At 50.4% G+C, this 24,948-nt stretch overlaps 1 protein-coding gene across 1 annotated transcript; it reads left to right on the top strand.

Annotated features, from left to right (window-relative positions):
* The first annotated feature begins 683 nt into the window (after positions 1-683).
* Positions 684-24,948, top strand: LOC140385112 (kelch-like protein 38). Its single transcript, XM_072466942.1, has 4 exons — positions 684-870; positions 3,910-5,275; positions 22,160-22,265; positions 23,815-24,948. The coding sequence occupies exons 2-4, from the start codon at positions 3,911-3,913 to the stop codon at positions 24,102-24,104; spliced, it is 1,761 nt and encodes a 586-aa protein (XP_072323043.1). The 5' UTR covers positions 684-870; position 3,910; the 3' UTR covers positions 24,105-24,948.

Genomic DNA, 24,948 nt, shown 5'->3' with positions numbered 1-24,948 from the left:
CTGCCCCCCCCAGCCGGCAGCGGGACTCTCCGTCCCTCCAGCCGGCCAATGGGGCTTCCTTTTGTGGGCAGCCCCACGCCGTCGGGAAATCCCCGGGCGTTGGTGCGCTGCCGGAACTAACGGAGAATCCCGACGGCGGAGAATCCAACCCAAGAATTTTGCACTCTAAATTTTTCAAAAAAACAATTCAAATATTCCTGGAGGTGGGGGCGGAAAGGGGGGGGGGATGAACTGGCAAAAACTTATTTCGAACTGCAAGAACGGTGATCGGCCGAATTGCTCCGTCCACCCTGCCTGACTTTCCCCGAACATTTCGCAAAGCAAAATAGCCCCTCCTTAATGTCCCAATGGAAAGCGGAGCTCAGAAAGATTAATCCAGCCTTAGCCACAGTTGGCATTGGTTTCCACAGGGTGTGTTGCCACTTAAACTAGGTGAGGGTGCATCTTGACACTCATCGTTGCCTGTGCATTGAGCTAATAAACAAGATCCCCAAAGAGTTGGCAGCAAAATGTGATATGGCTTAGCTAACCCCTCAGTGCAAACAAGTAACTGAAACATCACATGTGCTATCAGCTGCAAGTGCACACTGCCCTATTAATAGTCAGGGAATGTAGACAATGTTACTCGCCTGAGCACTCAGCTAAATACAAGTATCAAAGGAAGGTCGGCTGCTCATTAACAAATCTGGAAAACATTAATTCCGGAAAATTCTCTGCCGCTGCTCAACGGAGGTGCTTTACTTTACTTTGTTGTGCGCGCGGGCGTGTGTGTGTGTGTGTGGCATCGGGTCAGCAAAGAAGGGAAAAGTTCAACACAGTCCAGAAGACTCTGCTTTGAACCCCACAACCACAGGAAGCAACGCCATTCAGGTAGCTGAATAATCCTTGAGAAATGTATTCGCAAGTCGCTACCCATTGAAAGACTGCGTCCGGTCTTTCCTCTAACTCGTCGTCTTTGTGTGCTTGTCACTTTATTGCACGCTGCTTAAAGAAAATAATGTCGTACTTGAACCAAATTCGTTGGCAGAGCCGGTGAAATGTCTTGTGTGGATTTCGTGAATAACTATCCCTGAAATAGTTGCGCTTAAGATCCATTACAAAGAAAGTTATTGTGCTTCGATAGGCTGTCTTTCCTGGCCTCAAATCTCCTAGAGGATTTTTGGTGCAATTTGGGGTGTTATCAGGAGGAATTGAATGGTGAGGGGGGGCGGGGGGGGGGGGGGGGGCCTTAATGTCACTACACTAGCAATCCAAAGGCCCAGGCTAATGTTCTGGAAACAGGAGTTCAATCCCATGATAATATATCACGATAGTTTGGTACTTGATGACCATGAAACTATCGTTGATTGTGGTAAAATATCACCTGGTTCACTGATGTCCTTTAGTGAAAGGAAATCTGCCGTCCTTACCCGGTCTGGCCTACATGTGATTCAGACCCACAGCAATGTGATTGATTCTTAACTGCCCTCTGAACTGGCCCAGCGAGCCGCTCGGTTCAAGGGCAATTAGGTAACACATGCTGGCCTTGGCAGTGATCCCCAAATCCCATGACTAAAAAGCAGGGCAGAAATTGGGCAACATTAAAGTGGTGTTACTTCCCAATGTTGAGTAGAACGTGTGTCTTTTCGCCTTTGCGAAGCCTAAGTGGTACTGGTGTGAGGCAACCCATTAAATGCCTAACTGTTGTGTTCTTGGCAAGTGGCAGAGGTGAGCTCAGAATTGGCAATGCCAGGCCTCTTATAAGACCCGGTAACAGAGTTATCACTTGCCTTGGGGGTTCTTCTGAAAACTTTTTCAGTTTGACCAGCTGGGCTTGATATCAGGAGCCAGCCAATCATTTGAATTTCTCCACTCCCCCCCCCCCCCCCCCCCCCCCCCCCCCCCCCCCCCCCCCCCCGCCCTCCACCATAACTCCCCCAACCCTGCACCCCAACCTCCCAACCAGCAGCTCACCCAACTGCACCAATAACCACCCAATGAATTCCGACCCGGAGCCAATAGGTGGAGACCTGGTCTGATTGTTATTACAGTGGCAGAGGAGGACCTGACGTTTTCACAATCATTTTGAAGGTGCGTTCTGTGCTATCGTTGATATTCTGATTTGGAACTATCGTTCCATCGCCGTCATTGGATCAAAAACCAGGAACTCCCTGCCTAACAGCACTGTGGCTGTACCTACACCACATGGACTGCACCGGTGCAAGAAGGCGGCTCACCACCATCTTCTCAATGGCCATTAGAGATGGACAGTAACTGCTGGCCTTGCCAGTGACGTCCATTGCCCCGGAAGAACATTGTGCAGCCATGTCCAAAGTTAATTTTGAAAATACTTTTATTGAACTTTTAACATTTCATATCAAAACTTTACTAACCAAAACCAACGCATGTATCAAAAAATTCCAAATGACAATAGTAATAATAACCCCAGCAACAGAAATATAACTCAACCAACCCACCGCCACTCGTCCCACTAACAGGTAACAGTGACCAATTCCTTTACAATAAGAAAGGCTGAGGGGCCCATCTTGACACTGCCCCCAGCTTAAAATACTGACCGAGTTGCCACCATATTTTCAAAGTGGAGACAATCATTGAATTCGAAGAGTATTTCACTGCGTCAAACGGCAGAGACGCCATCGCCAGTGCCTCCTGATGGACCCTCTGCACGACCCTGCCTCCATCCACACCCAGGTAGCTTCCTGGTCCCCAAACCAACCCAACACCTTCTCTGCATTGGCCGCCCAATAATTTAATATCAAAGTCGGCAGTGCCAGCCCCCCTCCCCCACCTACCTATCCCTCTGCAGGATTCCCTTCTGAATCCGAGGAGTTCTCCCCACTCGTATGAAAGCCGTTATGAGCCGCTCCATCCCCCGGAGGAACGACTCAGGTAGAAAAACGGGTAGGCATTGAAATAAAAACAAGAATCGCGGCAAGATCCATGTCCAAAGTTAGCAAAAATCAAATATCAGATGAGAATTCTTGGAGTGCTAATCCTGGGATCAAGGCTACACTGCCGCTTGATGCAGCCAAGCATAGTCTGGATGTGTTAAACTCAAGTTAGCTACTCATGGCCATGGTGTTGTTGTTGGGGGTGCTTGGGGGGGGAGGGGGGGCATACTGAGAGGATGAAGATTGTTTTGAAGTTGAGGCCATCGAGGGGACGAGGAAACGGTTGAATACATCAACAGCTGAAGGAGTGTTGTGCTGAACGGCAAGCCCAAGGGTAGGTGTTTGGGAGGTTGAGGCTGCAATCATTAGGAAGTAACTTTCCAGGGACAGGTGCAGACACAAGTGAAGTTGAGGGAGGATAGGATGATGGTATGGAATACAAGGAAACAGTCAGAGATGGTCTTGTCAGTAGAAGACACTGATGATGAGGAGATAGCGACAACCATTTGTAGGAGCATACAAATCAGCGCTGACACTATAGGGAGTGGTATGTTGTTGGAGGTGTTGTTTCTTGAGGATGTAATCAGTAGAGTAGATAAAGGAGAACCAGTAGATGTAGTATACTTGGATTTCCAAAAGGCACTTGATAAGGTGCCACACAAAACATTAATGCACAGGATAAGGACTCATGGAGTTAGGGGTGATATATTTTCATGAACGCAGGACTGGTTAACAGGCAAGGAATAGAGATGAACAGAGCTTTTTCAAATTGGCAGGCTGTGGTTCATGGAGTGCCATAGGATCAGTGCTAGCATCTCAGCTATTTTCAATCTAAATTAGTGATTTAGATGGAGACAGGGGGCAATGTATCTAAGGTTGCCGATGATCAGAAAGGTGAGCTGCGGAAAGGACACAGAGAGGTTGAAAAGATATGTGGACAGGGTAAGGAAGGCTGTGTTACTTCAAGAAAATGTGATCATTGTGAAGTTCAATGTTTATGTAATCTTCTGTTTTCCAGCATGGATGAAGATAGCCAAGATATGGTTCTCCACAACTGTTTCCATTTCAAAGAAACGGACCTGTCTTATCAATTATTAAAACAGCTTAATACTCTACGGCAGGAAGCGATATTGACCGATGTTATTCTTTGTGCTGGAGACAAGGAAGTCCCTTGTCACCGAAATGTATTGGCATCGAGTAGCCCCTATTTCAGGGCCATGTTCTGTGACAACTTCAAAGAGAGCTTCCTAACTAGGGTTCATTTATTGGGGGTCCATGAGGACATTCTAACTCAGATTGTGGATTATGTGTATACAGGCGAGATTACCATCGACGCAACAAACGTTTTCTCTCTGATGGAGGCAGCTGGTATTTACCAGTACCCCAAAGTGCTTGAAGCATGCTCATTATACTTGCAAAACCAATTGTCGGCCGAGAACTGCCTTGGCATGGTGAGGTTGGCCCAAATATTCAGCTACAAAAGTTTGGAGAAGAGGGCCAAGGCCATCGCTTTGCAACACTTCCACGAGGTCGCATCCTCTGAAGACCTGAAGGAACTCTCCTGCAGTGAGCTTGCAGACTATCTGGGAGACGATGAACTCTGTGCCGAGGAAGAGCAGGTTTTCGATACACTCGCAACCTGGATCAGCCATGACCCGACGACCAGACAGAAGCATGTGCATGAGCTCCTCGAGAAAGTCCGACTCCAGTATGTCCACCCCACCTACCTCTTTCACTTTATTGCCAATAATCCCTTTGTACAGGCATCACCTGTTTGCAGAAGCATCCTGGAATCGGCCAGCCAGCTGCTCTTTCCCTTGAGTCCTTCCAACTGCCCTGACATTAAGCCCATGTGGTACGTCCCCCGCAGGTACACCTCCCAGGAGTTCCTGGTCGTTGTTGGAGGAAGGAAGAGTAACCAGCAGACAACAAGAGAAGCATTACTGTATGATTCAAGGACACAGCAGTGGCTGGCTCTTTCGAAGTTTCCTCTGCACCTCTACAAAGCTTCTTCAGTGTGTTTACACAGTAACATATACATCCTTGGAGGACTGATCATTGGTGACAAGAAGAATGTCATAAGTCCAAGTGTTTATAGTTTCTCTTTGAAAATGAACCGTTGGAGGTCTGAAGTAGATATGCTAGTGCCGTGCTACTCTCACCAGACCATAGCTCACATGAACTATATTTTCTCCCTGGGAGGGGTTGGGCCAAGTCAAGAGATACTAAATACACTGCACAGATATGACAGCGTTTTTAGCACCTGGGAGTCAATGGCGCCGATGCCTGTTGCCGTGCTCCACCCAGCGATTGCTGCCAAGAACCAGAGATTCTATGTTTTTGGCGGAGAAGACGTTGTACAGAACGCCGTTCGCCTGATACAGGTACAGCCATCAGCCATTTGCCGCTAATTCTTTGCGTTGAAAGGTGGGGGGAGGTGATGAGGCAGGAGGGGAGAGGAATTGAGGATTGCTGGCAACTCCCCATCGCGGCACAAGCTGCTGATGTTTGGAATGAGCCGGAATAACTTGACCGGAAGTAACGTCGAGAAACATTCCTACAAAAACTTACCGCTGCTCCCGCCATCCGCAGAATCACACAGGGGCAACCTAGGACAGACTCATCGCACGTGTTCAGCTGTTAATCCTTCAATAGCTATTTGCTGCTCTACATGTCACTTCCCGACTCCGTCGCTGAAAGTTTTTTAATGCTTTCCTTTTGATCCAAGTACATTTAAATTATACTGGAGCCCAGAGAGAGGAATGTAGAACAGCAGATTTCCTACAGTGCAGGAAGAGGCCATTCGGCCCATCGAGGCTGCAGCAACCCTCTGAAAGAGCACCTTACATAGGCCATTCCCCTGCGCTATCCCCTTACCCTCACCTGACCTACACATCCCTGGTCACTAAGGGGCAATCCATCATGGCCAATCCACCTAACCTGCACATTTTTGGACTGTGGGAGGAAACTGGAGCACCCGGAGGAAACCCGCGCACACACGGGGGCAGACTCAGCACAGAGAGTCACCCAAGGCCGGAATTGAGCCCGGTTCCCTGGCGCCGTGAGGCTAGCAGTGCTAACCACTGTGAATATGAATGGTTGCTGATTTCTTTTAAACATACAAAAGTGCTCATGTTGGAAAACAAGAGCCCACTAATAAGGAAGAAAATAAAATGGTGGGCGGCAGGGTAGCACAGTGGTTAGCACTGTTGCTTCACAGCGCCAGGGTCCCAGGTTCGATTCCCGGCTTGGGTCCCTGTCTGTGCGGAGTCTGCACGTTCCCCCCGTGTCTGCGTGGGTTTCCTCCGGGTGCTCCGGTTTCCTCCCACATTCCAAAGATGTGCAGGTTAGGTGGATTGGCCATGGTAAATTACCCTTAATGTCCAAAAAGGTTCGGTCTGGTTACTGGGTTACGGGATAGGGTAGAGGTTTAGGCTTAAATGGGGTGTTCTTGCCAAGGGCCGGTGCAGACTCGATGGGCCGAATGGCTTCCTCCGCCCTGTAAATTCCATGTAAATCTATGTAAAAGAAAAAAGTGAAATGTCTCGGGGTTGACGACATTTGAAATATCTTAGATCTGAAACGTTGGCCGGCGTTTTCCAGTCCCGCCCACCGTGGAACCGGAAATTCCCGCCCAAATTCAACGCACCTTTCAGAGGGTTGCTGCAGCCTCGATGGGCCGAATGGCCTCTTCCTGCACTGTAGGAAATCTGCTGTTCTACATTCCTCTCTCTGGGCTCCAGTATAATTTAAATCTACTTGGATCAAAAGGACTCAGCTCCACTTTCTGGCCCGAACATCATAACCCTTAATCCCTTTATTCTTCAAAAAACTATCTATCTTTATCTTAAAAACATTTAATGAAGGAGCCTCTACTGCTTCACTGGGCAAGGAATTCCATAGATTCACAACCCTTTGGGTGAAGAAGTTCCTCCTAAACTCAGTCCTAAATCTACTTCCCCTTATTTTGAGGCTATGCCCCCTAGTTCTGCTTTCACCCGCCAGTGGAAACAACCTGCCCGCATCTATCCTATCTATTCCCTTCATAATCTTATATGTTTCTATAAGATCCCCCCTCATCCTTCTAAATTCCAACGAGTACAGTCCCAGTCTACTCAAACTCTCCTCGTAATCCAACCCCTTCAGCTCTGGGATTAACCTAGTGAATCTCCTCTGCACACCCCCCAGTGCCAGTACGTCCTTTCTCAAGTAAGGAGACCAAAACTGAACACAATACTCAGGTGTGGCCTCACTAACACCTTATACAATTGCAGCATAACCTCCCTAGTCTTGGACTCCATCTCTCTAGCAATGAAGGACAAAATTCCATTTGCCTTCTTAATCACCTGTTGCACCTGTAAACCAACGTTTTGCGACTCATGCACTAGCACATCCAGGTCTCTCTGCACAGCAGCATGTTTTAATATTTTATCATTTAAATAATAATCCCTTTTGCTGTTATTCCTACCAAAATGGATAACCTCACATTTGGCAACATTGTATTCCATCTGCCAGACCCTAGCCCATTCACTTAGCCTATCCAAGTCCCTCTGCAGACTTCCAGTATCCTCTACACTTTTTGCTTTACCACTTATCTTAGTGTCGTCTGCAAACTTGGACACATTGCCCTTGGTCCCCAACTCCAAATCATCGATGTAAATTGTGAACAATTGTGGGCCCAACACTGATCCCTGAGGGACACCACTAGCTACTGATTGCCAACCAGAGAAACACCCATTAATCCCCACTCTTTGCTTTCTATTAATTAACCAATCCTCTATCCATGCTACTACCTTCCCCTTAATGCCATGCATCTTTATCTTATGCAGCAACCTTTTGTCTGGCACCTTGTCAAAGGCTTTCTGGAAATCCAGATATACCACATCCATTGGCTCCCCGTTATCTACCGCACTGGTAATGTCCTCAAAGAATTCCACTAAATTAGTTAGGCACGACCTGCTCTTTATGAACCCATGCTGCATCTGCCCAATGGGACAATTTCCATCCAGATGCCTCGCTATTTCTTCCTTGATGATAGATTCCAGCATCTTCCCTACTACCAAAGTTAAGCTCACTGGCCTATAATTACCCGCTTTCTGCCTACCTCCTTTTTTAAACAGTGGTGTCACGTTTGCTAATTTCCAATCCGCCGGGACCACCCCAGAGTCTAGTGAATCTTGGTAAATTATCACTAGTGCATTTGCAATTTCCCTAGCCATCTCTTTTCGCACTCTGGAATGCATTCCATCAGGGCCAGGAGACTTGTCTACCTTTAGCCCCATTAGCTTGCCCATCACTACCTCCTTGGGATAACAATCCTCTCAAGGTTCTCACCTGTCATAGCCTCATTTCCATCAGTCACTGGCATGTTAATTGTGTCTTCCACAGTGAAGGCCGACCCAAAAAACCTGTTCAGTTCCTCAGCCATTTCCTCATCTCCCATTATTAAATCTCCCTTCTCATCCTCTAAAGGACCAATATTTACCTTAGCCACTCTTTTTTGTTTTATATATTTGTAGAAACTTTTACTATCTGTTTTTATATTCTGAGCAAGTTTACTCTCATAATCTATCTTACTCATCTTTATAGCTTTTTTAGTAGCTTTCTGTTGCCCCCTAAAGATTTTCCAGTCCTCGAGTCTCCCACTAATCTTTGCTACTTTGTATGCTATGGCATTGATGTGACCATCAATTCACTCGAGACATGAGTAGAAATAAACTGTGGCTTTAATCAACTAGAACAATGCCTGCCTGCGACTGATCTAACACTGAGAACCGCCTCCAGGCCGACTGCTCTTTATACCTCCCGTCAAGGGGAGGAGCCATGGGCGGAGCCCATACAGGCCCCAACATGTTCCCTTATGGATAATGCCATACAATGGCCCATAGGTGGAGCCCACAAGGGCAACAGCACAGCACAGATACAATGGTGGATTATTGATATAATACATTCACCACATTCACCCCCTGTTAAAAAAATGAAGTCCGGCATGGGTGACGGGTTCATGAGTTCAGCCGGTCCGGTGCACGGATTGTGCGCTGTGATCGCCGAAGCTCTGGCGTTGTTGCTGGCCCGGGTGTCAAACTCGTCCGTGCTGGCATCTGTAGTGAAGGCGCCAGTGCGGGTACAGACGTGGACTCCGGGAGCGTCTCTTCTGGAGCTTCATTCCTGTGGATCGGTGAAGGGGGGATGGTGGGCGGGAGGGAGCGCGGGAGCCATATAGGGGCAGGGGCGCTGGTCATGGTAGGTTGGGCGGGATAGGGTGGAGTGGCGGTAGTGGTGGTGGTGGTGGAACCGGCGGGCGCCAGGTCCCGGAGGGAGACCGTATCCTGTCGGTCATCGGGGTGTTCGATATAAGCGTACTGGGGGTTTGAGTGTAGGAGCTGGACCCTCTCTACCAGAGGATCGGCCTTATGGCTCCTGACGTGTTTTCTGAGCAGGACTGGCCCCGGTGTCTTCAGCCAGGACGGAAGCGAGGCCCCTGAGGTGGATCTCCGAGGGAAAACAAATAGGTGGTCATGAGGGGTGTCATTTGTGGCCGTGCAAAGTAGGGACCTAATAGAGTGGAGCGCATTGGGGAGGACCTCCTGCCAGTGGGAAACTGGGAGATTCCTGGACCACAGGGTCAGTAGGACGGTCTTCCAGACCGTCGCGTTCTACCTCTCCACCTGCCCGTTTCCCCTGGGGTTATAACTGGTAGTCCTGCTCGAGGCGATGCCCTTACTGAGCAGGTACTGACGCAGTTCGTCGCTCATGAACGACGAGCCCCGTTCACTGTGGACATAATTGGGGAAACCAAACAGGGTGAAGACACTATGTAGGGCTTTAATGACGGCGGACGTGGTCATGTCGGGGCAAGGGATTGCAAAGGGGAAGCGGGAGAACTTGTCAGTAATGTTGAGGAAATATGTATTGCGGTTATTGGAGGGGAGGGGCCCTTTGAAATCGATACTGAGGCGCTCAAAGGGCCGGGAAGCCTTTACCAGGTGGGCCTTATCTGGTCGATAGAAGTACGGCTTGCACTCCGCACAGTTGGCAGTCCCTGGCCATAGCTCTGACCTCCTCAGTGGAGTAGGGCAGGTCGCGGGCCTTGATGTAGTGGATAAGCCGAGTGACCCCCGGGTGGCAGAGGTCATCGTGGATAGCCCATAGTCGGTCATCTTACGCGCTGGCGCATGTGCCCAGGGACAGGGCATCTGGGGGCTCGTTGCGCTTTCCAGGACGATATATAATATCGTAATTATAGGTGGAGAGTTCGATCCTCCACCTCAAGATCTTATCGTTCTTGATTTTGCCCCACTGCGTATTATCGAACATGAAGGCTACCGATCGTTGGTCGGTGACGAGGGTAAACCTCCTACCAGTGAGGTAGTGCCTCCAGTGCCGTACGGCTTCCATGATGGCTTGGGCCTCCTTTTCGACTGAGGAGTGTCAAATTTCAGAGGTGGTGAGGGTGCGCGAAAAAAACGCTACCGGTCTGCCTGCTTGATTGAGGGTAGCGGCAAGAGCGACCTCTGAGGCGTCGCTCTCCACCTGGAAGGGGACGGACTCGTCCAACGCGCGCATCACGGCTTTGGCGATGTCCGCCTTGATGCAGCTAAAGGCCTGGCGGGCCTCAGTCGCCAGTGGGAAGATGGTGGCCTTGATTAGTGGGCGGGCTTTGTCCGCATAGTCGGGGGCCCACTGGACATAAAATGAAAAGAACCCGAGGCACCTCTTCAGGGCCTTGGGCCAGTGGGGGAGGGGGAGTTGCAGGAGGGGGCGCATACAGTCGGGGTCGGGTCCTAACACCCCGTTTTTCACGATGTAGCCGAGGATGGCTAGTCTGGTTGTGCGGAAAACACATTTCTCCTTGTTGTAAGTGAGGTTGAGGGTTTTTGCGGTTCGGAGAAATCTGTGGAGGTTGGCATTGTGGTCCTGCTGATCATGGCCGCAGATGGTGACATTGTCCAAGTACGGAAACGTGGCCCGCAGCCCGTACCGGTCCACCATTCGGTCCATTGCTCTTTGGAACACCGAGACCCTGTCCGTGACGCCAAAGGGGACCCGGAGGAAGTGGAAAAGGCGGCCATCTGCCTCAAAAGCCGTGTAGTGGCTGTCCTCCGGGCAGATTGGGAGCTGGTGGTATGCAGACTTCAGATCCTCCGTGGAGAACACCCGGTAGTGTGCGATCTGGTTTACCATGTCTGCAATCCGGGGAAGGGGGTACGCATCGAGTTGAGTGTACCGGTTTATAGTTTGGCTGTAATCTACAACCATCCGATTCTTTTCCCCGGTCTTGACGACAACCAGCTGAGCTCTCCAGGGGCTATTGCTGGGCTCGATGACCCCCTCCCGCAAGAGTCGCTGGACCTCGGACCTGATAAAAGTCCTGTCCTGTATGCTATACTGCCTGCTTCTGGTGGCGACTGGTTTACAGTCGGCGGTGAGGTTTGAGAAGGTGGTGGAGGGTTGACCTTTAGGGTCGCGAGGCTGCATATGGTGGGTGGGGGCAGGAGCCCCCAGAATTTCAGGGTTAGTCTCCTGAGGTTGAATTGGAAATCTAGTCCCAATAGGAGAGGAGCGCAGAGGTCTGGGAGCACATATAATTTAAAATTGGCGTACTCGGCGCCCTGTATTGCTAGGGTTGTGGTAGTGCACCCTCGGACTTGCACCAAGTGCGACCCAGAGGCGAGGGAGATGGTTTGGTGCGCCGGGAAAATTGGGAGCGAGCAGCATCTTACCATGTCCGGATGAATGAAGCTCTCTGTGCCCCCGGAGTCGAACAGGCAGGGCGTTTCGTGCCTGTTTACCCGGACGGTCATCATGGAACTCCGGAGGTGTTTGGGTCGCGACTGGTCCATGGTGACCGCGCTGAGTTGCGGGTAGCCAGCGTGGTCGGAGGTGCTGGGGCGGTTCCACGATGGCTGCCCTTGTTGATTGCATGTGTCGAGCGGTGTAGCAGATTGCGGCCAAGATGGCGGCCCCCGTTGGTCGAGTGTGGCGGGTGGTGAGCAAGATGGCGTCCAAGATGGCGGCCCCCATGGATCGCACGTGGCCGGCTGCGTGGAGGAGGATAGCCAAGATGGCGGCCCCCGTGAGTCGCACGTGCTGTGTGGGCTGGAAGCTGGCTGCCCTCACGGATAGCACGAGGCTGATGATGCGCCTACAGGGGGCGGATTCGGCAGACACGCTGCCACATGCGGGGTCTGAGGGTCGGGCCTGCGGTTTAGAGTTCTTGGACCTGACCAGGCAAACTTTGGCGAAATGTCCTTCTCTCCCACAGCTGCTGCAGTTCGCGTTGCGGGTCGGGCAGTGCTGCCGGGGGTTCTGGGACTGGCCGCAGAAATAGCAGGGTAGCCCCCCCATGGTGGGCGGGCAGCCACTCGGCACAGGCCTGGGGTAGTCTTTGGTCAGGGGTCCACGAGGGGGTCACGTGGTCAGCCGGGAACGCGTTAATGCTCTGGAACGCTACTTCCAGAGAGGAGGCTAACTTTACCGTCTGATCCAGGTCCAGGGCCCCCTTTTCGAGTAGGCGCTGTCTCACGTAGTTGGACCGGACTCCCGCCACGTAGACGTCTCGGACAGCGAGTTCCATATGTTGAGTGGCCGTAACGGCCTGGTAGTTGCAGCTGCATGCGAGGACTTTGAGGTCGCATAGGTAGTCTTCTAGCGATTCCCCGGGACACTGGCGGCGAGTGGTGAGGATCTGTCGCGTGTAGACCTCGTTCACGGGCTGTACATAGAGGCGTTCGAGCATCGCGAGGGCATCTGCGTAGGAGGAGGCCTCATCGAGTTGAACAGAGATTCGATGGCTCACCCGTGCGTGGAGGAGGCTCAGCTTCTGTTCGCGGTGATGGGAGGCGTGGAGGAGACTGCAGGATAGGCCTTGAAGCAGCGGAGCCAATGCGAAAAAATTTCTTCCGCCTCCGCGGCCTGCGGATCGAGTTCCAGTCGGTCAGGTTTGAGGGCCGATTCCATAGTTGCGTTTAAGTTGATTAAATTGATGCGACCATCAATTCACTCGAGACATGAGCAGAAATAAACTGTGGCTTGTTCAAGTTGAGTGTACCGGTTTATAGCTTGGCTGTAATCTACAACCATCTGGTTCTTTTCCTTAGAACAGTGCCTGCCTGCGACTGATCTGAGAACCGCCTACAGGTCGACTGCTCTTTATACCTCCCTTCAAGGGGAGGAGCCATGGGCGGAGCCCATACAGGCCCCAACATGTTCCCCTATGGATAATGCCATACAATGGCCCATAGGTGGAGCCCACAAGGGCAACAGCATAGCACAGATACAATGGTGGATTGTTGATATAATACATTCACCACAGTCATATTCACTGTGTACATTCAATGTGAGTCATTCAGCCCGAGGGGGTTCTATACAATTCCCCTCATTTCACTATGGCTGAAAAGTCTCAGACAGCGACCTTCCCCCATTGCGCCTCAGCGGCAACTGCTCCGAGCTTTAGTGCGTCCCTCAGCATCTCGCCCTGGGCTTTGGAATGTGCCCGGCTGCAACATCCAGTCGGGGACAACTCTTTGCCTGGAAGACCAACATGCTTCGGGCAGACCAGGTGTATGAAAAGCTTCCCTTGCCTCAGGAACCAATAAGCAACATCACAGGATTGAGTGGGTTTAAAGTCACAAATGGAAGCCGTTCAGGAGAAACCTGATTAGCCCAGTCGTTTCCAGCACTGCTAATTCCGTTTGCTTAAAACGAGAGATTCTTAATTAAAGTTTTGATGTATTGGAAGTCATCTCGTGCAGAAACTTCTGGCAATTTGTCACCTCATCCATCAATTACGTTGCTAGTTGGGATACGCCGGGTAGCGAGGAGGTTCGTCCAAGCTCAGGCCTAATGAGGCTGGAATTGCTCAATTAATCACAGATTTGTGTTATAAACATAAACACGCATTAGGAATTAATGAGTCACAGCAACAAGAGGATTGGAATAAAAGAGCCTTAATTGAGACGCAACCTATTTGATCAGGTTGATTTGAATTTGAACTAAGCACTGATTTCCAGAGCCGAGAGTCTGAATCTAGAACAGGTTAGGACCATTGGAGCATTAAGATTAACATTGGACAATGAAAATTAGCTTCTGTATAAAACACACCTCAGTGTCAAGCCACAAGTTATTGACAAATTAGATTAAACTTAACATTAGCCAATAGGTTCATCATAATAACAATCTTTATTGTCACAAGTAGGTTTACATTAACGCTGCAATGAAGTTACTGTGAAAAGCCCCTCGTCGCCACATTCCGGCGCCTGTTCGGGTACACAGAGGGAGAATTCAGAATGTCCAAATTACCTAACATCGGGACTTGCGGGTGGAAACCGGAGCGCCCGGAGGAAACCCACGCAGACACGGGGGAGAACGTGCAGACTCCGCGCAGACAGTGACCCGAGCCGGGAATCGAACCCGGGACCCTGGAGCTGTGAAGCAACAGTGCTAACCACTGTGCTACCGTGCAGAACCAGAACGTGAGACAGTCAGCATTAACACACTCAATAACAAGTGTACTCATATCACTGAGAAACTGAGGTAAAATATTTAACTGTGGCATCTCCTTTTGTAGCGCCATTGACACAGCGAGGCTGCCTCGCGGCGCTGAGGACCCGAGTTCGAATCCCGGCCCTGGGTCACTGTCCATGTGGAGTTTGCACATTCTCCCCGTGTTTGCGTGGGTCTCACCTCCACAACCCAAAGATGTGCAGGGTAGGTGGATTGGCCACACTAAATTGCCCCTAAATTGGAAAAAATTAATTGGGTACTCTAAATTTATTTTCAAAAAGGCACAGTGCGGACTTTGTTACCGTTGTGTGAAATACTGATCTGTAATTATTGCAAGGGGTAATGGAATATAAAAGGAGTGACAGTCAGTCCCCGGGGCCGGTCGAAGTGGAGCGGAATGCCAGAGCTGGCGGCTGCAGCTAAGGGCGGGGCGACCCGCGCGGCATCTCAGCAGCCGTTGGCTAAAGTCACCGAGAAGCTGCCCAGGAAGCGGAGGAAAACCCGCAAGCAGAGCCGCTCCACCCGCGTGTACCGGGCGCCAGCCCAGGTCCGCCCTTTCACCCGGATCCCATCCAAGGCCACGAGGGTCAAGAGCTCCTTCGCGGCCGACATTTTTGAGCAAGTCGTCTTCGAGGCACCGTATTCACTATAACAAGCGGCACATCATCTCGGTCCGGGATTCCAGAGCGCCGTCCGCTCATGCTGCCGGGGGAATGGGCCAAATAGGCCGACTCCGGGGGCACAAATGCGGTCACCCAGGTTCGATCCCGGCTCTGGGTCACTGTCCGTGGGGAGTTTGCACATTCTCCCCGTGTTTGCGTGGGTCTCACCCCCACAACCCAAAGATGTGCACAGTAGATGGATTGACCACGCTAAATTGCTCCCTAATTGGCAAACAATGAACTGATTTTGATTGATTTGATTTGATTTGATTTATTTATTGTCACATGTACCGAAGTACAGTGAAAAGTAATTTTCTGCGGCCAAGGAAACGTACAAAGTACTCAGTAGACAAAAAAAATAGTAGATAGATACAGTGAATGCGAAAAAGTACACAGTATATCGACAAATAAATCATTAGTTACAGAATGGAACAAGGGCAACATAACAAAACAAATAAGACATAAGCAAGAGCAGCATAGGACGTCGTGAATTGTGTCTTATAGGGAGCAGATCAGTCCGAGGGGGAGTCGTTGAGGAGTCTACGAGCTGTGGGGAAGAAGCTGTTCCTATGTCTGGATGTGCGGGTCTTTAGACGTCTGTATCTTCTGCCTGATGGAAAGGTCTGGGAGCGGGCAAAGCCTGGGTGGGAGGGGTCTCTGATAATGCTGTCTGCCTTCCTGAGGCAGTGGGAGGTGTAGACAGAATCAATGGATACTTTACATTTTTTTAAAATCATACTGAAAGATTAAGAAAAATAAATGTATTGTTCCCTCACAGCATCAGGGACCTGGGTTCAATTCCAGCCTCGGGTGACTGTGTGGAGTTTGCATGTTCTCCCCGTGTCTGCGTGGGTTTCCTCCGGGTGCTCCAGTTTTCTCCCACAGTCCAAAGATGTGCAGGTTAGGTGGATTGACAATGATGAATTGCCCCTTAGTGTACAAATGTTAGGTGGGGTTCCCGGGATAGGGCATGGGAGTGGGCCTACGTGGGGTGCTCTCACAAAGGGTTGGTGCTGACTCAATGGGCGGAATGGCCTCCTTCTGCACTGTAGGATTCTATGAAAAGATCTGGGTACAGTTTTGGTCTCCTTATTCGAATGCATTAGACAGAGTACAGAGAAGGTTCACTCAGCTGATTCCTGGGGTGAGGAGCTTACCCTGTGAAGAAAAGTTCAGCAGGTTGGGTCTTTACTCCTTGGAGTTTAGAAGAACGAGGGGGCGATTTTCGTGAAACGACGATCCTGAGGGGATTTGACTGGGTGGATACTGGAGGATGTTTCCACTCGTGAGGGAGACTAGAACTAGGGGGCACAGTTTAAAAATAGGAGGTCTCCGCTTGAAGAGGGAGATGACAAGAAATCCTGGCCGATTCTCTGCCCCGCCGCGCCACATTTCTGTTTCACCCCGCCGGGGGGTTCCCGTTACGCCGGCCGGTCAATGGGGTTTCCCATTGCGGGGCAGCCCCCCGCCATCGGGAAACCTCCGGGCTGCCGGCAAAACGGAGCATCCCTCCGACGGAGAATCCAGGCCCCTTTCTCTCAGAGGGTTATGTTTTGTTCTGCTCTTGACGTAGCTTCCTTGATGTGTACTCTGACAAAGGAAGGTTCAGACTTGGAGATAGCTTCAACACGTTTATTAAACTATTAACAATTCTCCTACTTGGATTCGACGCTACTGTTAATCCAGCTATGGCTACTCAGACTGACTAACCAGTCTGCTACAATCCACGTGATGGGTGTGATGTTCAATCAACCCTGTGTCTGTACTCGCTGAGAGTCTCCACTGGAAAGAGACTGAGCATGTGTGATGTGTCCTTTTATATGGGTTGGTGTAATGCCCTCCTGTGGTAGTGTCACCTCTGTGTGTATCGTGACTGCCCATTGGTCATGTCTTATCTTACTGACTCAACTATTGGTTGACTGTCTGTGTGTCATGTCTCTGGCGTTCCCTCTAGTGTCTAGCTAGGTGTAGTGTATGTACATTAACCCTTTGTGTACTTACAGTGATGTATATCACCACAGGTTAGTGTGAGGAGTTCTCTTTCATAGACTACAGTTGCGGCTGGGTCATTGAATATATTTTTGATGGACAATGGAGTCAAGGGTTATGGGGGGCAGACAGTAAAATGGAGACCACCAGATCAGCCATGATCTTATTGGGCGGCAGAGCAGACTCGAGGGGCTGAATGGCTTAATCCTGCTCCAAATCCCCATGTTCCTATATCCTCAATCTTTTATTCTGCTTAGAATTAGCTGGCACAAATGGCAAGGTATCAGAATACCAACTCACAGCAATAGAATTACCAGCCCACCTGCGTTTCATGGGTGTACCTGAAAGAATGCATCCCTTTAAGTGCCATGTACACAGGGGGTTCACGTGCTGTGTCTCCCACACTGCCAGAGTCCAGTAACAAGTTCCAGCCAGGAGAAACAGAGCACAGGTTTTCTGCAGGTAACATTCCGACAGTGCACTTCCTGAAATCACGCAGCACGGAATCAAGCCATTCCGCCAAGCTTGCCTCTTTGAAAGAAATATCCCGTTCGTCCCTCTCTTCCTGCTCTTTACCCACACCCCTCCAAATATTTCTTTTTCAAGCATTATTCAACCTCCTTCTGAAAGTGACTATCTGCTGACATCTCCTTTTAGGGAGTGTGTGCCAGATCGCTGGAGAAAAAAAACATTCTCTTCATCTCCCCTCAAGACCTTTTGCCGATTACGGTAAATCTGTGAGCTCTGCGTGGTTAACCCTTTCCTGCCGGGAACCGGAAACGGTTACTCCTTGTTTATTCGATCAAAACCCGTCATGATTTTCAACATCTCTATTAAGTCTCCCCCTCGCATTCTCTGCTGTATGGAGAACAATCCCAACTTTTCCACGAAACAGAAGTGTCGGGGACCATTCGAGTAAATCCCTCGATACCCACTGTGACATCCATCCTAAAGCGTTGTGTCTAGAATTGAACACAATACTCCAGCTGGGGTCTAAGCAGTGATTTATAAAGACTTACTGTAACTTCTTTGCTTTTGCACAGAATTACATAGAAATTACAGCACACAAATAACTTGATCTATGCCAAAGTTTACAGGCGCCTCCTCCTACCCTACTTCATCTCACCCTATGACCTCCTGACCCCGAAAGCCTGTCAACCATTGACAAGGCACAAGTCAGGAGTGTAATGGAATACCCTCCACTTGCCTGGATAAGTGCGGCTCCAACAACACTCAAGAAGCTCAACACCATCCAGGACAAAGCAACCCCGCTTGATTGCTCCCCCTTCCACAATCATTCACTCCCTCCACCCCCGACGAACAGTCGCAGCCGTGTGTACCATCTATACGATGCACTGCAGGAACTCACCAAGGTTCCTTAGACAGCACCTTCCAAACCCACGACCACTACCATCTAGAAGGACAAGAGCAGCAGATACCCGGGAACCCCTCCACCTGGAGGTTCCCCTCCAAGTCACTCACCACCCTGACTTGGAAATATATCGCCGTTCCTTCACTGTCGCTGGGGCAACATCCTGGAACTCCCTCTCTAACAGCACAGTGGGTGTACCTACCCCTCAAGGACTGCCACGGTTCAAGAAGGCAGCTCACCCCCACCTTCTGAAGGGCAACTAGGGATGGGCAATAAATGCTGGCCCAACCAGCAACGCCCACATCCTGTAAATGATTTTTTTTTCAATCCTTCCATTTCTTTCTATCTCACATGTGATGATCTACATTCCCTTTGAAAGCATTAATACTATTCACCTCCTTGTGGCAGCAGGTTCCGTTCTCTCTTCACTCTTGAGGTAAATTTCTCCTGAATTCACCATTGGATTTCTTTGTGACTCTCCTGTACTGGGGTGGGGAGGCTGGTTCGCTCAGTTGGCCAGACAATGTGTGGATCGAATTAGCACCAACAGCATGGGGTTTAATCCCCATTTGAGCTGAGGCAGACTCCGGGTCGACCTCTGCCCTTCCCCACAGTGAAATTGAATTGTGGCATGTCACAATGTTTCAGCAAATAACTTCCATTGAGTTATACTTCCACGGGATGTGGGCTTCGCTGGCAAGGCTAACATTTGCTGCCCATCCCTATTTGCTCCTTGAGAAGGTGGGGGCGAGCCGCCTTATTGAACCGCTGCAGTCCATGTGCTGTAGGTACCCCCACTGTGCAGTTAGGGAGGGAGTTCCTAATAATCACTAGGATCTGCCTCCAGGCAGAGAACTGAATAAGGTCTTACATTCATGGGGGGGGGGATTCTCCGTTTCTGACACTAAGTGTTGACCCCAACGCAGAATTTGTCGACTTTCACAACAGAAAAACTGGCGCCACACCTGGATCGATTCCGCTACTGTTGAGGGGCAGCACCGATGCCACATTGAGCACAATCGATTACAATGGAAAACGGTGCGGGATTCGCCGGGTCCGTGATTGACATCTGGGAGGCTGACAAGCTGCAGCCGCACACACACATTACACTCCCCATGCACACTCATCCCAGCCGCACACACACATTACACTCCCCACACACACTCATCCCAGCCTCACACGCACATTACACTCCCCACACACACTCATCCCAGCCGCACACACACATTACATTCCTCACACACACTCATCCCAGCCTCACACGCACATTACACTCCCCATGCACACTCATCCCAGCCGCACACACACATTACACTCCCCACACACACTCATCCCAGCCGCACACACACATTACACTCCCCACACACACTCATCCCAGCCACACACACACATTACACTCCCCACACACACTCATCCCAGCCGCACACACACATTACACTCCCCACACACACTCATCCCAGCCACACACACACATTACACTCCCCACACACACTCATCCCAGCCGCACACACACATTACACTCCCCACACACACTCATCCCAGCCAACAAGATGGCACTGGTTGCGCTGGAGCGTGCCGCTACAGCTGATGGGTCGGCTGGGGCCAGAGGGCACCCAGGGGTTGCCCTGGGGGGACACCTATACGACCCGTGGCACTAAGTTCAAAGTGGGCTGTCCGCAGTGTGCGCAGCTGCACGGCTGCCTTGCCGGCTGCGGCAATGGTGTTCCGTGCCCGTCCACCCCGACCCCACAGCCCACCTCCTGGCCACCCCCCGCTCCTCCCCCCGGCCCTGGCAGAGGCTCCTCGGCCAGCGGCACGACAGTCAGCAAACTCTGGCGATGTTGGACACTTTCCGTCCCCCCTCTCTCTCCCTCAGCAGCCACGGTGCCGGTTTCACGGTGTTTAAAAGTACAAGTGAACCTCGGCGTTGGGACTAGGCCCATCGGCGAATCGCGGAGGCCCCGGAGAATACCGGGTCAGGGCCGATAATGACATGCAAACGGTGTTTACTGTACGTGAGTTCCGGAACGCATTGACGCCACTGTCCAGGTGATGGAGAATCGCGATTTGGCTTCAAATCGACACGGCCGCACTTTAAAAAAATATTTTTTTTTTACTCTCCTCCTATTTCACATTTTCTCCCAAATTTACACCCAACAATAAACAATAATCAGTAACGAATGTAATGTCAATCCCCATATCAATAACACAATCCCATCCTCCCACCAAACCCCCAAACATTAGCCCGCATGTTCACACAAACAAATGACAAAAAGGAATCAGGGATCACCCATAGTCACCATGAACACACACCGTCCCCCTCCCCCCAACCCTCCCAGCCCCAAACCCCCCTAATGTTCGATGTGATCCAATTCTCAAAAGTGCATAATGAATAATTGCTCATGAATCCCTCCATCCTGCCCCTCAATTCAAATTTGACCTTTTCAAGCGTTAAGAATTCCAGCAGGCCCCTCCGCCACGCCAGGGCACAGGGGGGAGAGGTTGATCTCCACCCTAACAGGATCCGCCTTTGGGCGATCAACAAGGCGAAGGCTACAACATCCGCCTCCGCGGCCGTTTCCAACCCCGGCTGTTCCAACACCCCGAATATGGCCTCCCGAGGGCCCGGGTCCAGTTTCACATGCACCACTTTAGACATTACCCTAAACACCTCCTTCCAGTAATCCTCCAGCTTTGGACAGGACCAAAACATATGAACGTGGTTTGCGGGGCCTCCCCCGCAACGTTCACACCCATCTTCTACCCCCTCAAAGAGCCAGCTCATCCTCGCACTTGTAACGTGCGCTCTATACACCACCTTCAGCTGTCTCAGCCCCAACCTCGCACACGAGGTGGAGGCGTCACCCTCCGAAGCACCTCACACCAGAACCCCTCCTCCATACCCTCTCCCAACTCTTCCTCCCACTTTGCTTTGATTCCCTTCTAGTGATGCCTTCTCCTCCTCCAAAATAGCCCCGTAAACCGCCGACACTACCCCCTTCTCCAGTCCCCCTGTCGTCAGCACCTCCTCCAGCAATGTGGAAGCTGGCTCTACTGGGAAGCTCTGTATCTCCATTCTGGCAAAGTCTCGAACCTGCATGTATCTAAATATTTCCCCCTGCTCCAGCCCAAACTTCGCTCCCAGCTCCTTCAATCCCGTAAAACGACCCCCAAGAAATAAATCTTTTAGTGTTCTAATTCCTTTTTTCCTCCCACCTCCCTGGCTCAAATCCATGATTCCCCCGAATTGGCATTTCCCTTGACCCTGCCCCCAACCCGAAGCGCTGTTGAAACTGCCTCCAAATTCTCAACGAAGCTATGCCCGCCGCACTTTTGACGTCGGAACCGATTCTCCGACCAATCGAGTTTCGCGGCCGGCCACTGGGGAATCCATCCCCTGGTCGCTGGGATTTTCCCACAAGTGGAAACATCGACTTTGACTCTCCGTTCCTTCCTGCCGGTGTGTCTCTCCATTGCCACTGCAGTGAATGGGAGAGTTGGCTGACGGACGAATTCTCCGTCTTCTCTGGCAGCGGTAGCGATGCGGGCTCACCACGGACAATCCCGCCCGTCTTTTCCAAGTCTACCCTTTATTAGGTCAGCCCCTTGACCTCTCCTTGTCCAGGGGAAACAGCAGCATCGGGGCGGCCGTGATAGTTGAGCAGGGTTTGATCCAAAGAGTTTGGCCTGCATCATTCTGCATTACTTCTGAAATATTTTCATTCTGTATCATTATTTAGGTTTACAACATACCAAGGAATATGTGGTTCAGGATGGAGACAAGGATGGTCAAAAACATCTGTGCACCTGCAGCTGTGATTGGAGACAGGATTATTATTGTAGGAGGTAAGATGGAACAGATGTAAAAAAAACAACAATGAAGATTAGCTTTAAGATAATCCTTTACTCCAGACTAGGTTGGACTTGGGGTATTACACAGCTGATTAATGGTGTAGCAAGGCGCAACAAGGCATCTGAGACCTCAGTGAACAATTGGATCTCCTTAACCGATGAAATTTAAGGATTGAGAAAGAAACAGAAAAATAATGCCGGAGGAAATCTGGTGAATTAGTGTCAAATCAGGTCCGGAAAGAGAAATAAAGAGAGGGGAAGAAATATTGGATTAAGAGAGAGCGCAAAGAGGCAGTGAGAAAAAGTAGGAAAGAAATTTAAATTTAATATTTGAGAGTGCTCTCAGAACAATTCACTACCTGTAGGAATGAGACTCAATCATAGATTTAATTGTTCTCTTTCTGGGCTGTAGGAGTTCAGTACCAATACAGGGATATAAATCTCCTCATCAAAAGAGTCCTTATATTGTTAAGTGCCAACCTTAACTTGACACAGCGAGTTCAATTTGTATTTACGGTCCAAATAAACTCACAGGGAGTTTAAGGGTGACATCCTGAATCCACGAGGTTCATGATGAAGTGGTTGAAATCGCCCTGCAATTTTGCGCACAGCTAGAGGCAAAAGACCCCATAGCACCACTCTGAAGAAAAGCAGGGTGATTTTTCACAGTGCCCCCACTAATATTTAACCCCAATCAACATCACTAAAACCAATTATCTGGTTATTATCTCATTGATGTTTGTGGGATCTTGGTATGTTCAGTGCCGAGAAAGACCTCACTATCGAACGGGACTCTGTTACAATCCGGGGCCTCGGTGGGGAACATCCCGCCTAGGCTGCACTTTGTCCCGTTTCCTGTACTGAGGAATCCCACCCGCCAGGACTCTTTAGTGCAGGAAGAAATCGGAACGCCATTTTTAGATGGCCCCCGATCTCTCGACCCCCCCCCCCCCGATACAATCCCCAGACCCACCAAAGCCCCAACTCACCTATAAGGGATCCATATAGACAGTGCAACCCCGGACCCAATACGCAGCACGGGCAAAATGCCAGCCTGGCACCACAAGCCTGCCACCCAGCCAGTACCTCCTCATCAGTGCCAAGGTGGCATCAGCAGTGCCAGGGTGCCACCCTGCTGGGAGGCCAATCACCCGGGGGCCTCTGATCCCTGGGAGACCCCCCCCTTTTCCAAGTGCCGTTCCGCCTAGCCCCTATTTGTGGGGACCAGTGCTGAACAGCGCTCGCATCAGGTCTCCAAGGCAAAGGGGTTAGATCCCAACACCTCAGGTAGATCAGGCGAGCTGCATATTCGAGAGCGACTGGCTACTCACTCTAATATGCAGATTTGGGCGGGATCTAGATCGTGAGATTCTGCTGGACCTCACGGGCCTGGCGAGCCGGGTAGATCCGCGAAGAGGCCTCTCCTGGCACCCCAAGGGTGAACGGGGGGGGGGGGGGGCGACACGCGGCTGGTGGATCGCGCTCATTATTTCAAAGAATTACTGCTTTGTTAATTTTTAAATGTGGTTTTCATCCCCTCCAGGATATACAAGAAGAGTGATTGCCTTCGACACAAAGACAAGCCAATTTGTAAAATGTGCTGATATGAAAGAGAGGAAGATGCATCACGGAGCTACTGTAATAAACAACAAGGTCTACGTCACGGGGGGACGCTATGTCACGTCAGACAACAACATTGAAGACAGTGATTCATTTGATTGCTACGACCCCGAGACGGACAGTTGGGTATCACAAGGAAGGCTGCCACACAAACTGTTTGACCATGGCTGTTTAACACTGCATAGCATCTCCTACAACTCCCCAACGCTGTAAGTTTTAGGCATATGGTTGACGAATTTCAGTTGCCCAATTCTGGCCTCTTTCGTTATTTTCAGATTTGTTGACTTTTCCCGTAAAGATTTTCCTTCCTTTCCTTTGGTCCCGCCCTCCTCCTCGCTGAAGATGGTTTTATCCTTGGCTCAACCTGACGGGGGGGGGAGCTGTACGGCTATATTCTCTCCTCGGATCCCGCCCCATTGGATGGGGTGAGAGCGAGATGGGACAGGGGACTGGGTCCTGTGCTTACTGATTAGGCTTGAAGGGGAGCCCTCTACCAGGGTCAACTCCGCGCCCTCATGTGCCCGATCGAGTTTAATCCAGTTCAAAGTGCGACACAGGAACAGGTGTGACTGTTGTTCGCTTGCCCCAGCTAACCACACACAAGTGTTTTGGTCTTGCCCAAACTTGCCAGCCTCAGGGTTTCCCTTTTCAACACGAAATCGGAGATTCTCTGGGAGACTCAGGAGCCATATCCAATGGTAACCATATTTGGGGTTTCGGATTCACCAGTGTTTTAATCTGGGAGAGGGGCAGACATTGTCACCTTCGCCTCACTGGTAGCCCGGAGGCGAATATTGCTTAGCTGGAGGTCTACCCTCCCACCTGGGCGGTTTAATGTAATTCCTGAGATGGCAACCTTTTAGTTCCTTTTTTAAGGACCGAGACACCGTCAGCTGTTTCGGGGGTTTAGTTTTGTTTAGGTTTTAGTTTGTGTTTTTTATTGGGGTTTTGTTTGTAACTCTTTGACTTGGTACCCTTCCATCTTCATTGGTTGATTGTCTGGTACATTGTATAAAACTTCAATAAATATATTTTATTAAAAAATATCCCCACTCCA

This window comes from Scyliorhinus torazame, chromosome 11, assembly GCF_047496885.1.
Source record: "Scyliorhinus torazame isolate Kashiwa2021f chromosome 11, sScyTor2.1, whole genome shotgun sequence".
Classification (NCBI taxonomy): domain Eukaryota; kingdom Metazoa; phylum Chordata; class Chondrichthyes; order Carcharhiniformes; family Scyliorhinidae; genus Scyliorhinus; species Scyliorhinus torazame.
This window is presented reverse-complemented; position numbering and strand designations above follow the sequence as displayed.

Bases quoted from the DNA above. Each gene is read 5' to 3' on its own strand.
- LOC140385112 (XM_072466942.1), top strand. From the start codon at position 3,911: ATGGATGAAGATAGCCAAGATATGGTTCTCCACAACTGTTTCCATTTC. The intron at 5,276-22,159 runs GTACAGCCATCA...ATCATTATTTAG, and splicing joins ACGCCGTTCGCCTGATACAG to GTTTACAACATACCAAGGAA. The intron at 22,266-23,814 runs GTAAGATGGAAC...CATCCCCTCCAG, and splicing joins CAGGATTATTATTGTAGGAG to GATATACAAGAAGAGTGATT.